This window comes from Leucopleurus acutus (genome assembly GCF_964270905.1).
Source record: "Leucopleurus acutus genome assembly, chromosome: 7".
NCBI classification, from domain to species: Eukaryota; Metazoa; Chordata; class Mammalia; order Artiodactyla; family Delphinidae; genus Leucopleurus; species Leucopleurus acutus.
Genome location: NC_139150.1, coordinates 96,875,268 through 96,891,358, shown reverse-complemented (window position 1 = coordinate 96,891,358; position 16,091 = coordinate 96,875,268). Strand labels below are relative to the sequence as shown.

Genomic DNA, 16,091 nt, shown 5'->3' with positions numbered 1-16,091 from the left:
CTGCTCAGTTGCCCAGTTGAGTCTAGGAAGAAACTTCAGATCATTCCTGGCTTTGAGCAAAGACCTTGGTCTTTGCTCCAAAGAAGAGTATCCCTGTCACTTCAGATGTGATCCGGGCACTATGGGCACACATTCTCATGCATCTCTGGCAGGCCATTGTGACCTGTGGGGACTACAGCCCACAATGTCTGATTACTCTGATTACTCACCATGGGGGGTTGAAAGCCTTGACTTCTTGCAGTGGAAAGTCAGCTTCTGTTGGCAGTGGTCCACGTAGTCAATTATGGCCTGGAGCTGGTCCATGCTGGCTGTGTACTTGAAAAACACAGGATGGGGGCCTTCTCCATTTGAGCTTTTGACACTAACCAAGTGGGAGCCATTGTGCTGCACTGAGGTCCATGCAGTGTCTGGTGGGCAGAAGAGGGGTTGGGAGGGAGAAAGGAGACTGTGATGAGAATGGAATCACTAAACATAAATATGGAAATCAGAAGCATCTTTTATCTGAATTAAGGTTTTTATTTTTGTAGCAATCAGATCTCTTTGACATTGGAATCAGCGAGTGGAATTCTTAAAATGTTGACAGTAGGGATTCTCTTTATTGAAATTTGCATTACCATTACTATAGTCAACATTGTCAGGGGGTCAATTTTTTTAATTCTGTATTATAATACTCAAAGTTATAAACAGAACTTTTTGGCTTTTATTTTTTTCTTTCCATTACTATAAGAGGAAAGCTAAAGATTATCGTGTATATACTTATGTTTGTAACAAGCATATACCTCATCTCACTGAGCATCTTTTCCTCTGATAATCAAAGAAATGTATACAAGACACATTTGAGGAACAAGCAGCTCCCAAAACCATTATTTTGATCATATAAAATAATGGAAAATAAGTATTTTTGACAAAAATTGACTAATAATGTGTCAGTAACTCGTTCAATGGCCAGCAATAAAAAACACAGAGCCTTGGGGTATCTAATATAACAATTCCTAGCAGTAACCATTGCTACATGAATGTCTGCTGGAAAATTCTGGCATAGTTCTGTTACATGGATTACCTATATTTTTCCAAGAGATTTAAAAAACAATGCACACTTCACAATATTTATAACAGAAGAAAAACACCTTGACTTCTTTTATCTTCCCCAAAATAACTTCCCACCATGAATGTATAGAAGCTCCCACAGTATAAAAGGCCTATGGCTCAGTGGCTAAAAGGCTGAGTTCAAGCTGCCTTAATTCAACTATATTTATAATGTCATGTCATATAACTTCCTCTGTAATATGTATTTGATAAAATGATCAGTATCCACACAAACTTGCCATATTACAGGGGCAGGAAACAGCCTTGTGTTTATTTTTTATTATTTTTTAATAGCTAATACATGAGCAAGTTTCAAAATCTAAACAATGTTGCATGGAACTCACTGAGGGGTCCCCTGCTCCTTTCCTGCCCTGAGAGTTTGGGTCTGGGAAAAACCTACAACCATGCTGGTGTTTGCAAACCCTTAACACATCAAATACATCCAGAGATCCAGGGAAAAGAACCCTAAGGGCCACGGATAAACCTCTGATTCAAAGCCTATGGAAAAGAACATCACAAAACATGCAAAAACTAGCCAGGACAGGAACAAACTGTGAGTCAGCATGACTAATGCAGTTTTATATTCAATTAGGAGAAAAGACTTAACGGATCACCTGTCTCTCTGCTGACTAAAGGGGGCTGTGAGTGTTCCTATGGCAACTTGAAATCCATAGATTGTGTTTCCCCCTTAATCATGTTTTCACTAGACATTTTATATTTCAACATTTTCCTGGAAAATTACTTAAATGCGTCTGGCATTATTTTTGGTAATTACCTACTCCCATTCACCCTCAGGGTTTCTTCCATCAAATGAAATGAGGGTACAGGGAGGCATGCAGAAGGCTGTGTTAGGCTTAGGAGTTCATCAGTTCCCAAGCCACTGTGTCATTTATTTTCATGGCTTAGAGCACAAAGAAAAATGATGTGCCTGAATAGTTCATACAGGCTAGTGGTCAGTATGATAAATTTATGGTCTTGCATGGTTAAGGTGTAATAATAGAAATCTTTTGAAGTGGAGAGAAGGGAAAGGTTGAAAAGAACCTCAAAACTGCCCTTCTGAAAAAATACTTTAAGTGGTTGCCCTTTCTAGAAATATTATTTAAAAGACCCCAACAAAGACACATTATGTTTCCCTAATATTCCACAACATATTATTTCAAAACTATGAGTAGAAAGGAACCTTTGACATGACACATAATCTTAGCCTTCAAGCACGAGGAGACAGACTAAGGAATTTAAATGACCAGCGTGATGGAAAAATACTTAGCTGTTACTCACGGTAGTCTGAAGCATAATTTTGGATCTGAGGTAATTAATTTTAATAGTGGTCAAATTTAAACAGGAATTTTGAACTATTGTTGAATTAGACCCTATCAGAACATGTTCATCCAACTCACTGGAGCCTCTCCTCTGCACAGGAGCAGGGTGGCCATTGGTGGCACCTGGTTGACCGTTTGCTCAGACAAATGAACCTGCAGCCAAGTTAACTTGCTGGTTTGGTTTGGTAAGCAGGATATAAATAATGACATTGACTTACCATATCATATGACATCCTCCTCCTTCTGTTTGTTTTGCCAACTTAGATCCATTTTGCTATTGGCAACACTTCCTACACTTTATAATAGACCTCTGAACTATACAAGGAGTCTTTCATAGCAAAACAAGTGGTTGGATGGAAAAAGAACCAGATCTTTATTCTACAGATTCAGGTAAACACACATTGAAAGCATATCTGCTATGCTTATTTCAATCTCCCTGAGAAGAAAAGACTTCACGAAAAATAGGATGCCTTTATATTTTGTGGGACCGTCGCTCATGATCTGGAAATTGACCTCGAGGAAAGTAAAGGCAAAAATCCCTTCTCCCACAGATGCCTGAAATGAAGTCCAATTTGTGTCCAAACACCACCTCTTTGGAAATGAAGCCAGCTGCCTCTGTTTCTTCTGATGGGAAGAGGGTACACATTCTGAGAAGACTGGGAAGGCAATATGCCAAATGATTTAATTTGTCACATCTATCTCCACGTAAAGCTGGTCAAGAAGATGCACTCAGGATGATAAATAAGGACAGACTGATGTAAACACTAGCAGCTCTTCCTGGATCCACAATAGAGGTCTCTACAATAGAGACCCACAACAGCCTTCTCAGAATTTCTCCCCCTGTGTTACTATCCAGAGAGAAACACTGTTATAACCTTTTATCCAGCCCAACCCTCTGGCCACACAGATAAGAGAAATGGAAGTCTAGAAAAACTCACTTGTCCAACTTCACAAAACTATGTAACTTTGCCACACATTTCTAAGCAACCCAGCGTGAGCCGCTGAGCTTTCTGAGTAGGTAAAGTTCTCAAAGAGTGCTGAGGTCTGTAACCTTCCCAGAGTGCCTTACCCATCTGAGCCCTCTACTATATTTCCAATGAAAAAAACTCCAGAAGAAAACAGAACTAGATCCTGGGCATTTATGTGCCCATAGTGCTGGTAATGGCCAACTGCGCTGCTCTGAATGTCCAGTGGGTGCCCTGAGGAAGACAACGGTCAGCTCTCACCTGGCCCTGCCCTAGATCTCAGAGGCCCTGGGCCCTGCCATGTCATCTGTTTTTCAAAGCCAAGCATGACTGGTGTGTGTGTTTTATTGAAGGGGAGAGATGACAGCTCTAAGCAGACAGTCTCCAGGCCCTGGGAGGGCCCAGAGGTGGCACTCAGGCCAGCCCCACACCTGTGGGTCCCTCTTGATCAATATTTGTATGAAGACCCTCATAAGGACTGCCACAGATCTGGGGCCTTGAGGCTTTTCATGATTTCTTTTAATATTCTGAACACAAGAAAATGCTATAAGATACAACTGGATATCCTCAAGGGAATGCAGCTACTTCACAGCCTTCTTCCCTAGGATTTCAGAGGGTGATATTTTCACTTACTAGGTCACACTGAATACAATTTTGTGTGTCTGCTCATTCTTGAGGGTAGACATCTGCTATTTAACATGAACTGACACTTACTCAACACGACATATATTGTCTTGAGGCAACATGTACGTGTGCTTGGCCCTGTGCCTAAAACCTCCCAAGAGCTCAGTTACTGGGAGATATTATTAGTGCTTTCCCTTGTTTATCAGCCTACCACACAGCACAAGCGCAAAGTAATTTCCTCAGAGAGTACATTATACATGCAATTATAAAATTAGATATGGACAGAGTACAGGGTCATGGTCAATAAGAGATATGGGTTACAATCTATGGTCTTGGAAAAGTCAAAAAAATCCTCTGAGCCTCCAATTCCATATTTGGTAAATGGGGAAAGTGGACCAGGCAGCATCTAAAGACTGAATGCTGTTGTCTAGCCACCTTTGAATGCTAAGGCAATGAACCAAGCATGCTGCTGGCCTAACTGCTCTCTGAACATCTATATGTTTATTGTTCATCAAGACCATTCACTTTGTCCACCCGTAAGGCCAGGGCAGACTGTGTGGCTGACAGAAAAGCAGGAAAATAAACTTTCCTGAAGCTTTTGTCTTTTTTCCCTTTGGGCACAGTGACAGGACCTGCTCTAGAAATTCTGCATTGCCAACCACACTAGGCTGCCTGCTTTAGGAACTACCTTTACAAGCTGCAGGACGCCAGCCAGAAAATGTACCCCCAGTGGGGGCAGGAAGGGTTCTTTCTAGGCAAAAGCCAGGATAAAAGAGATGCAGGTTCATGGTGTATGAATCAATACCCATTCTACAGAGGGCTTTTAAAAAAATGACATGAGCTATGTGTAAAGCAGTTGGGCTGACTGCCCTTTGCTAAACCACAGTGCTGGAGGCCTGACACAATTTTTTTTTTATTTTTTTATTTTTTTTTTGCAGTACGCGGGCCTCTCACTGTTGTGGCCTCTCCCATTGCGGAGCACAGGCTCCGGACGCGCAGGCTCAGCGGCCATGGGCCCAGCCGCTCCGCGGCATGTGGGATCTTCGCGGACCAGGGCAAGAACCCGTGTCCCCTGCATTGGCAGGCGGACTCTCAGCCACTGCGCCACCAGGGAAGCCCCTGACACAATTTTTGACACAGGGAAAAGGATGTTTAAGAAACACAATTGTGTATATATTTAACCCCAAACTCCTGATTTATACCCCCGCTTCCCCTTTGGTAACCATAAGTTTGTTTCCTATGTTTGTGGGTCTATTTCTGTTTTGTACATAAGTTCATTTGTATCATTTTTTTTAGATTCAACATTTACGCTCTACTATATATAAAATAGATAACCAACAAGGACCTACTATATAGTACAGGGAACTATACTCACTATTTTGTAATAACCTATAAGGGAAAAAAATCTGAAAAAATAGATATATATGTATGTATTACTAAATCACTTTGCTGTACATCTGAAACTAACACAACATTGTAAATCAACTATGCCTCAATAAAAAAAAAGAAAAGAAACACAATTGCTTGGTTTGCATAAAGGCAAGTGACTCAGCAATAATAATGAGTAAAAAGTTCTGGATTATTAACTTGTTGAGTCAATAAATCAAGATCTGAAGGTGCAATGGGCAGGGATGCCAAGACTCAGTCCTCAGCTTGTTCATCAAGCCTCTAGGTGATTTTTATGGACTGGAAGTTGAATCACAGCTCTGACTGCAACCTATCTTCTTTCTGTGACAATCATTCTCACAATGCAAGGTCTGAGAAGCAGTTTCTGAACCTCACCACTATGAAAATAGTCAACAGCTACCCTGGGTTTAGGGTGGGCACAAACAGTTCTATCTCTCTCAGTGAGTAGAGCCATTGGCCTTCCTCATCTTGTCATCAAAGAAGTTATGTTTTGTTTCTTCTGTTTAGAAAGGGAATAGGTCTGTCAACAAATTGCACAGGCAGTCCATTCAAAATAGCTTACTATTTTGTCTTGTTTTGGTTGTCTCTGTACTAAAGGTACTAAAAAATACATGCAGAGTGTGTCCTAGTACTACATTTTTAAAGGCTATTACCAAGGATATAATTTTTTTTTCATTCTGAAATCTGATTTTTTTTTTTAGGCAAGTTTAAGTTTATTTATTTATTTATTTAACATCTTTATTGGAGTATAATTGTTTTACAATGGTGTGTTAGTTTCTGCTGTATAACAAAGTGAATCAGTTATACATATACATATATCCCCATATCTCTTCCCTCTGGCATCTCCCTCCCTCCACCCTCCCTATCCCACCCCTCTAGGTGGTCACAAGGCACCGAGCTGATCTCCCTGTGCTATGCAGCTGCTTCCCACTAGCTATACATTTGGTAGTGTATATATGTCCATGCCACTTTCTCACTTCGTCCCAGCTTCCCCTTCCCCCTCCCTGTGTCCTCAAGTCCATGCTCTACATCTGTGTCTTTATTCCAAGGATATAATTTTAACCATTGGTTTAGAATTCTGTTTTTTGTATCTTTTTCCAAGTGTTAGTAATTGTTTTTTAATAATTAGAGGGTGTTTAATTGTCCACAGGCATTGCAGCATCATGCAGAAGGCAAATTTTTCATAGTGGACATATTTCCAGGTTGGAAGAACAGAATCAGGACCCTAAGATCTTCCTCTATCAATAAGCAGATTTGTCAGGGGGCACCTCATATGACCCCTGGGCAGTAAGGACCATTTAGCTGTAACTTTGGTTCATTCCTTGTATTTTCCCCAGGAAAAATCTGGATTTAAAAAAATTTTCATTAAATATTTTGTTGTGTAGCTGCTGGAGGTAGTCACTGGTCTTTGGACTGGACTGTGTGTTTCTCTGTCTTCAGCACATTGCTTTCCTTATGGTGTTGAGTTTAATAAAAATCCTTGGTATTTAATACTATTTGGAAATCTTCACTGAAGTAGTTAACTCCTGCTCTCCATCTTGGGTATGTATGTGTGTCTCATGATCCATTTGATGTTCCGTCTCAGTCATAATCATAGAACCCTTACGACATTGATCTTTTCACATAGAACAAGAATATACTAATTTCAGGAGTTTTACATGAGAGCTAGGCAACTATAAACTTCTCTAAAAACCCTTAATTACCCAAAAGGCATTGTGATACAATAATCTCTATGTAATGTTTGTTCATTTGCAATGTAATATGAAGATATATAGTTATTAAGTATGCTTTAATAATAGACATTTACACATCAATATAAATCATTAAATTATTAGCAATAATTTTCATGAATCCCTACACAAACACATACACACACATACACACCTTACAGCTCTTAAAACTTTCCAAGATTACGTTAGAGAGTTTAGAAGATAATTTAGAGCATTAATGTCTCATACTTTATCTTAATACATGTGAACCATTCCTGTGTCATTTGTGGATGCATCAGAGCCACAGGGATTCAGTGATGGATCATTAAACCTCACCCACAGCAACCTATATAAATAGGAACAAAAGGATAATTGCTTGGACGGTGAAATGAGTAGCGGCACCAAAATTTTACATCTGCATTGGTTTTATTTCTCCATTCTGTGATGCCCTGTGTTCCCTTTCCATTTTAATTTTTTGGACGATAGAGTAGCCTGTGCCTGCTAAAACCAAAGATCCTCAGCTAAACGACAGTGCTTTCTAAACCCATGTGCACATAAGCATCTCTAGAGAAGCTTAATAATAATACAGCCTCTCCTGGGATGCTACCCTGCAGAATCTGGCTGTGGAAAGCAGAGCTTCTCCTTGGGGAACAAACACGTAGGGACCTGGAGAAGTTCTATCCTGCTGGATAGTGTCCACTAGTGACAGTAAAGCAAACAGGAGTCCTCTGGTCAGGTGAAATGAATTTGTAAAGTCACACTCCAAATTCTATTTTTAAAAGGTTGTATTGCCAAGGATGTTATAACCACCCAGTAGGCTTTAAGAAGATACATTACACTTGTTTTATAACCAACAGATCTCCACTATCTAACTAAATGACCAATGGGCAACCCAAACTTCACATATTCCCAACTGGAATCCTGGTCTTCCCTTACAAACATGGTCCTTCCCAAGAATTCTCCGTCTCTGTGAGTAATACCTGCACCTTCTTTCCAGGGCTCGGATCCAAATACAGGAGCCCTGCTTGATGCCTCTCTTTCTCTCCATCGGTTAGTCCACCGGTTCTAACTCAACATTTCTCTCCTCCTATTCCTCTGCTCCCAGCCTGCTACCCACCATCACCATCTTGGCTCGATTACTACAGCAACGTCCTAACTAGTCTCCTTGCTTCCTCTTGGTGCCCCACGATGGTTAAAGGCCCAAACTGCACAGCTGGTGTGGATCCTGGACCAGCCCCTTTCCAGCCACGTGACTTGAGGAAAGGCCACCTTCTCGTCCTTCCACCTGAGTCTGTCCAACATGCCAGCTCCCCATGGCTGCAGGCCTTCGGCACTTCCCTCCTCCCTCCCCTTAAGGCTCCACCTCAGGTTTTCTCAGGGTTGCTTCTTTGATGTGGTTGGCACAGATGTCACTTTCCAACTGTGTCCTTTCTTGATCCCTCTATTGAAAACTGTAACCCATCCTTCTACAGTCTGTGACCCTGTTCCCTGCTTTGTTCTTCTTCACAACACCTGCTACCTTGCAACATGCCAAGTATTTGATTCGCTTCTGTCAATGATCTGGCTCCCCACCCCAGAAAGCACCCCCCACCAGGGGAGGGAGGTGTTCAGATTCACTCCCTGATGTGGTCACAGCTGTGCCTGGCTCAGGGCAGGCGCTGAGTACACATGTGTTCAATGTTGTCAGAAGTATTTTGCAACTCTTCAGTTTTGTGCCTTTACTTGGACGTTTCTTCAGGTCACCCGGGGAAGGATATGATTCACATCCTCAGCAGACAGTTTTCAAGGCCATCGTGTGTATAAACTGACCAGGAGGGTTAATCAGCAGATTTCACCTTTCCCTCCCTTATTTAGAGGTTCTTTCTCATCTCTAATGTAAGAAAAACCTGCTTGTATATCGTCAGGTATTATTCTAAGTTACCTGAAATCAAATGCTGGGCATCTGTTTTTACTGCCTCTTTGCATTTTGATGATAACTACTCTTCTCTCTGGTGGTAGGGGCCAAGGTTCACTCTGAAAAGGTAACAGCAATTGCAGGGAATCAAAATACATCAGCTATGGTATCAAATTAGCATTAAAACAAAACACCTTTGAGATAGTTACACATTCCAAAGGGGCTTTATAAATATGCACAACTAAAGCTTCATGGGGAAGCCTAGACCGCGCGTTCACTAACATGACTAAAATACTTTTCTTTTATTACAACCATAAACTGCAGAAGATCGGGCCCTCAGCTCTCAGTTATTCCTCTTCTCAGCAAATACCTTTCCTTATAAACGTGACCTCAGCCTGCCAATAGTTAACTATTAAAAAAATAGCTTCAGTCATTGAAACGTCACTCATTTTGGAATGTGCCAGTTGGGATTATTTCTACCTTTCTATAATCTTGGCATTTTTCAGTGTGTATGGAACTCTGCTCATAGAATTAACCCAAGACAATATGTATGAAAATCTTTAACATGCCCTAGACTTCTGTGATAATTAAGAACTTAATTGATAAAGGGAAATGTTTTATTGGGATGCTAGCAACTTTATTTAGCTTTCTTTGTCCTCGGCATTTGCTTGAGCCATGGTAATGAAAGAAAATCAAAGCAGGAATTGAAATCACTTGAAGGTCTGTTATAAACCACTGGAGTGCAGTATATCTAGAATGATCCCCTGGGCTGTTTCCTCACATATTTCACTGATCACACATTTTTCAGTAAAGGTAAGCCAATGTATTTAACTCTGTCATTACACTTCAACATTTTGGTCAGTATTTAGGACAAAATGTTTACCCCAAAGCCCAAAAGAGCCATACTCACACCCAGTGCAATGCTCTGCAAGTTCTTGCATTTTCTGTACCAACTTTGGGGGTAGTTTTGGGGCTGGAAGATATATTTGACTGAATTCAGATCTAATCATACGATTAACCACTGCCAAAATGCTCAGATTTCGTTTCATGTATGAAATGGTAGTAGGTAAAAAACCACACCAGGATTGTAAGCCACTCAGAAAGCATCATCATAAATTTATCCACAAATAATTCCCTCCTCGTGAGAACTGCAACCCTGTCAGGGTGACATGTAGCCATAATAACAGAAGAACAAAATTATAACTAAGTTATAGTTGCCTTAGAACCATTTATAGTTGATTTTTTTCCTGATCATTAGCTCAGAATTTGCAGAGTCGAATTCTGTGGTTGTTGAAGTACATGTTAGGTCTACACTGCTAGAGTAACAAAGTTTTCTTGGAGGTTTGTCCTCTTTTTATTGGTAAAATGTTATGCGAGCATGGAGGAAAAGTTATGGGTACAGACACACATAGATACAGGTACAGAAGAGGTATAAAGAATTTGTATCAACTCCATCAGGGCAGTTGTCATTCATTAAAGTGGATGCTTTTGTCCTTTGTGGTCCTATACTGTAGGCGGAGATGTTAAATTAAAACGTTTCAAAGAATTAAAGGCATCATAAACAATAAGTCGTAAACAAGTCCTTTACCATATAATTAGGTTTCTAAGGAAAATAAAATATTATTTATACAGTTGCACAAGAATAATATTATTACTTGAAGAATATATACTTTAGAAACGTTTATTATCTCCTAGATAAACTCATGTGATTACAGATTCAAAAGAATACAAATGGATGCTTTCATAAATTTGAAAAGTGAATATTCTCCTAAGTCTTTGGCATTTATTGACATGGACTAAGAAGTAAAGTTTATCCCTTTTTGTTTCAGATTAATAAGCAAAGATTTATTGTTAATTTTGCACAAAGAAAGAACATAACGTTTAATTACCACCTCTTAACTATTTTAGAACATTATGTTTAATACGTCTGAGCAACCATATTACAATTACAATCAAAATGCATATCTACATAACGCTGCCACTAGGTAAACTCTACTTTCCCCATCTGGGTTTTTCATGCACAGCAAGTATTTACATGAGTTTAACTGTCATAAAAAAGGCTTATTAGCATACCTGTCATGTTGCAATATACAAGGGATGGCCCCAGCGGACCACTTCCATCTGAGTCGATATAGTAGAGCCCTGAAGAGTTTCCTCTGTGCCTGTGGGCTTCACATGACTGCTCGTAGACAGCTGCAAAGAACACGGGTCTCAGACAGGAGCTACAGTGGGATGGATCCCTCCATGTTGTGAATTAAGTGATACTTTCCCCAGTGACACTCATTCCGCATTGCTCTCAGGGACATTTTCTTTAGAGGAGTGTTTCCCTGTTTCAATCAGATAGAGTGAAGATTCTGAAGCACAGAGTGAAAGATTTTAGGAGGGATCACTGTGGGACATGTGGATCTGAATCCTGTATATTCTAGAAACATAGGATTCTTTTCAAAATTGTGATAACTGGATTTACTCTTGTCTAATTCTTTTTTATTTCATAATATCTAAGCACCTGAAGTGCATTGGCTTAATCTCCCTAAATCATCTGCTTTTATCTAAATAATCATGTTATTTTATAAATTACTCTAATTATACTCTTTGTTTACTTAAAACAATTTACATGTGAAATGCATTTTTTTCAATGAGATGAATTTCACAAATCAGCAACTCTTCTTCATTCAGTTTTTAAAGTTTGCTTTAAAAAGAAACATCCTTAAATGCTTTGCAAATGATAATTCAAGAAAATCAAAGAAATATATATATAATATATATGAAATATCTCTTTATAGTTTCAATTTATCTTAATTCATAATTGAATTTTCTACATGTACAATAAATGTTTCTCTGTGTACAAGGCAAGTGATTAGCATCTGCAGATGATGGACTCAATATTCAGGAGACATTTAAATGAGTGATCAACCAAGTAACATCTCCGGTGTGCATCACTCGCTGCCTTGACAGGAAAAACCCTTTGAAAACCTGAAAAGCCGCTAATGGCTGCTGGGACAGAAGTGCAGCACTGATTCTGGCAGAGTGATGGACTGGATCGTTAAGCCGGCTCTAACGATCAGATTTGGCAACCACACAGACAGACTCAGGTGGTGGTTAGGCAAGATCCACAGAATGGAGTGATCCGAAGAGGCTATGGCTTTATGCCATGCTACAGTGACTGGATTATCTACACTTCTAACTTTGCCTATTTCAAATAATCAACAAAAACCCAGGGACAGATCAAGGGGTTGTTTTTCTCTCATCTCAAAGAAAAAGAACATGAAGGGAATGCTTTTTGTCCAGAGATTTTACAAAGGTAAACATCCTTTTGTTAAACATGGTCAAGTGTCAAATGTACCAGATTGTCCCAAATCAATGGCACGGCTACTACCATCTACACTGTTGGACACAGAGACAACATGGACTGCTTTTCCACCATGTGTGCATTTTGGCTGCTCATGTTTACACTCCTATAAATACATACATATGCTCATGACCACCTAGAAAAGTGTCCAGAGGGATACACGAAAATTGATAGCAGTGTTTGTGTTTGGGTTGGGGCTGGAATTGCCTAGGAAACAAAAGTAGAGGAGGAATGAATAGGAGAAAGCTTGCTTTAAACACGAATGCACACGTGTATTAATCGTGCACTTAGACCCAAAAATAATGGTCTCGTGATCATTTATTTTGATTTGGTAATATCTCATCTTCATGTAGCTTACCAGTTAGATGATCCCAATAAAGTCAATTCAGTTATTAGACCAAATCATGGGGCATAAATGAAACACCCTACATATATATATATCTGTTAGTTTTAAAATCAGAGTTGTTTAGAATGATGTTTAGATCACAGTTACTGATAGCATTTTAGCCATATTTCTTACTCATTAATATTCAGTAGATATCTGCTTCATATAAGACACCTTGCTAAGTATGATGGAGGACACTCTAAGGAAGAGATCACCCCATTCCTAACTGTGACTTGGCCAAGTCACTTAGCCTCAAGTTTCCCAGATGTCCAGCTCTTTTCAAATGAAGAGTTACTCCGGGAAATTCTCACCTGGCACTAGTACAGTAAATAGAGTTGCAGGTGGAATTGCTCTGTTTGAACTTATGGGATGTTTAGGGCATAAGTCACCTCCCTTTGTCTTCCAAGATGCTTTGAGCTCCTCTGTGGAACCTTCAGGGCTGAGGACACAGGGCTCTCATCCCAACACTAATGCCTGCCTCACTGGGATTCACTTCCCATAAAGACAAATTTATGCCAGTCCAAACTCTGCTTTTCTCCCATATGTGGAAATAAAATTAAATAATTCACAGGGAAGAGTTCTTAAAAGTGCAATGTATTCTCCCAGTAGGAGGGACTGAACATGGTGAGATCTGTGAATTTTCATATCATGCTGTCTCTCTCTAAAGACCCAGAGAGAGGGGTGCTACCAGAGAAGGGATTCAGAAACATCAGCAGTGACACACAAATAGGGAAAAACGAAAAGAAAAACATATACAAAAGCCAATAATTAGAAGACCAAGGGCATTTCAGAGGCTCTGTCATAAGCTAATGGATTAACAGTCAATAAAGTTTTGTTAGCTTTAAAGTTGAAAGAATAATTCTTCAGAAAAGAGACTGGTGTTCTAGACAGAAGAAACACCACTAAGAGGAGATGGAGAGTGTGACCCTGGGTAAACAACCTAGCCTCTCTCATTCCTCAGTGTAAAATGTAGATAAAAATACATTTACCTCCTAGAGTTGTTCTGAGGATTAAAGGAGTTGAAACATGCAGAGAACTAGAATCGTGCAAGTACATGGTAAGTTCCAGTAAGTTCCATCATCATCACCACCACCATCATCATCAGAGAACAACAAGATTGCAAGGAACCTAAGCATTTACCTGGCTTGTCACTGATGTCTAGAAGCCCTACCGTGTTAGCTCCCATCCTGTACTACTTCTGAGACTTTTATTGTTTAATTTTATAAATATTGAGAATCTAGTAACTCATACTTTTTACTTAGGCAGACAGGACTTGAGAACTAAAATTGGATTCCACTCGAGGAAGAGAACAAGATATAATATCATGAGTTCTAGATTTAATTTATACTTTGACTATATTTTATTTTCCTATACTTATTTTCCTTTGCCTACTATTTTTTCTATCCTATGATATATGTATTTCTGTTAGCTGCCTTATCATCAATAGGAAATAAATTTGATTAAAAATAAACCAGACAAAAATTAATGTCTAAAATAATTATTTTTTGTTGTTGCTTTCTAGCACATGGTTGCACACACACACATATACACAAAATAATGGAAAGAAAAATAGAACTACATGGAAATCAGAACAGAAAGGAGAGTGAATGAAGTGTGAGGCTTACAGGAATGGCAGGTTGCACCGGTGTAACCAGTGTGTGCACAGTTGCAGGAGAAGGTGTCCCAGGACTGGGAACATTCACCCCCATGTTCACAATAGCTGGGCAAACACCTAGAAGAAGACAGACACAGCACTATTTCCCACACTTGGTCATGATAAATGTGTATCTTAATATTCATATGTTGTAATGAAAACAGTGACTTGATCAGAAAAATTTCAACATGAACAAAAATTGTTGGGTCTGTCATCAAGGTTTCCAAATGTAATATCAATCATAGACTAAAAAATCCATTAGATGCTACCAACTGTCATGTATTTGTGACAGACAAATTTTCTACACATCTCATTACATCAGAAAATGTGTTTTCTTTTTCACAAATAAGGCAAGATTAATTTCATACATGACAGGGATATAAATTGCTTGCAATGGCCATAGACAGCACATTTCCCATCCCTGCTTCCATGTCCTTGCAGTGTGAACTATAGATACTTCCATCAAAAAGTATAGCTTACTTCACCTTGAATCTGGGTTGGGCATATGACCTGCTTGGATCAATGAGGCATTAGCAAACTAACACAGCAGAGGCTAGAAAAGTGCTTGGGCAGTGGGCTTGCTCTCTTGCTGAGTTTTGAACCCTGAAAGCACAACCACATGAAGAAACCTGGGCTTGTTCAGGTTGTCTAGTCACCACTGTAGGTTCAAACCACAGGACAAGTGAGTGAGGGGATTATAAGTCAACCAGCTGCCAGCTGATCCCCCAGGCAACCACAGATGCATGAGAGAGCCCAGCAGCAAATACAGAACTGTGAGATAAACAAATTTGTTGTTGTTTTCAGCTAGTAAGTTTTAAAGATAATTTATTGTGCAGCCAAAGCTAACTGATACATGTATACCACATTGTAATATGTTACCATGTTGACTTAGTACATAAGGAAACATTTTAAAGAGAAGGAAGGAAGTCAGGAAAAAGGAGAAACTCTTTATCCATATAGCATCACAGTGCCAGGGGTTCTGAATGTCATCTACTTTAGATCAGACTGATGATGCCTCTAGGAATTAGATTTAGAGATCACTTAAGACTAAGGGATTGTTATTTTTTCCCCCACATAATTGAATAAACCACAAAATCGCTCAGGTAAACCAAATAACCACTTATATCTCATGGACATTGTTACATCTCACTTTTTGAAATTGAAAGTTTAATATTTGTTTATAAGATTAAAAGTTTTAATTGCAAGAATGTTAATTTTTTTATTATCAAAAAGAGGTGCTATTCTCAACAAAATAGTAGAAAATTGAATCCAAAAATGTATAAAAAATATATAAAACATAATTGAGTAGAATTTATTCCAGGTATGCAAGGCTGCTCCAAAATTTGAAATAAATTATTTGAAAATTAATATAATCTATCACATAAACAGGCTAAAGAAGAAAAACCATTTGGTCACATAAATAGATGCAGAAGTATTGGACAAAATCTAACACTGATTCACGATAAAACAAAAATAAAACCAACCAAACAAAAAACCTTGGCAAACTAGTAATAGAGAGGAACTTCCTCAACTTGATTAAACAAACAAACAAACAAACAAACAAAATCTCCAAAACCCTACAGCAACATTATATTTAATGGTGAGAAACTAGATGCTTTCCTCTAAGTATGGGAACAAAGAAAAGATTTGCTCTCACCACTCTTATTCAAACATCATACTGGAAGTCTTAGCTAATGCA

The 16,091-nt window shown here is 39.1% G+C and overlaps 1 protein-coding gene across 1 annotated transcript in view; it reads right to left on the bottom strand.

The window, feature by feature from the left end:
• Positions 1-16,091, bottom strand: part of LOC309964522 (contactin-associated protein-like 3) — a gene marked incomplete at both ends in the record, with an annotated part of 184,471 nt that overhangs the window by 41,635 nt on the left and 126,745 nt on the right. The window contains 3 exons of the mRNA XM_082843614.1: positions 210-407; positions 11,078-11,197; positions 14,364-14,470. Of these exons, the coding sequence (XP_082699740.1) occupies positions 210-407; positions 11,078-11,197; positions 14,364-14,470 (425 nt within the window). The remainder of the gene's footprint in view (positions 1-209; positions 408-11,077; positions 11,198-14,363; positions 14,471-16,091) is intronic.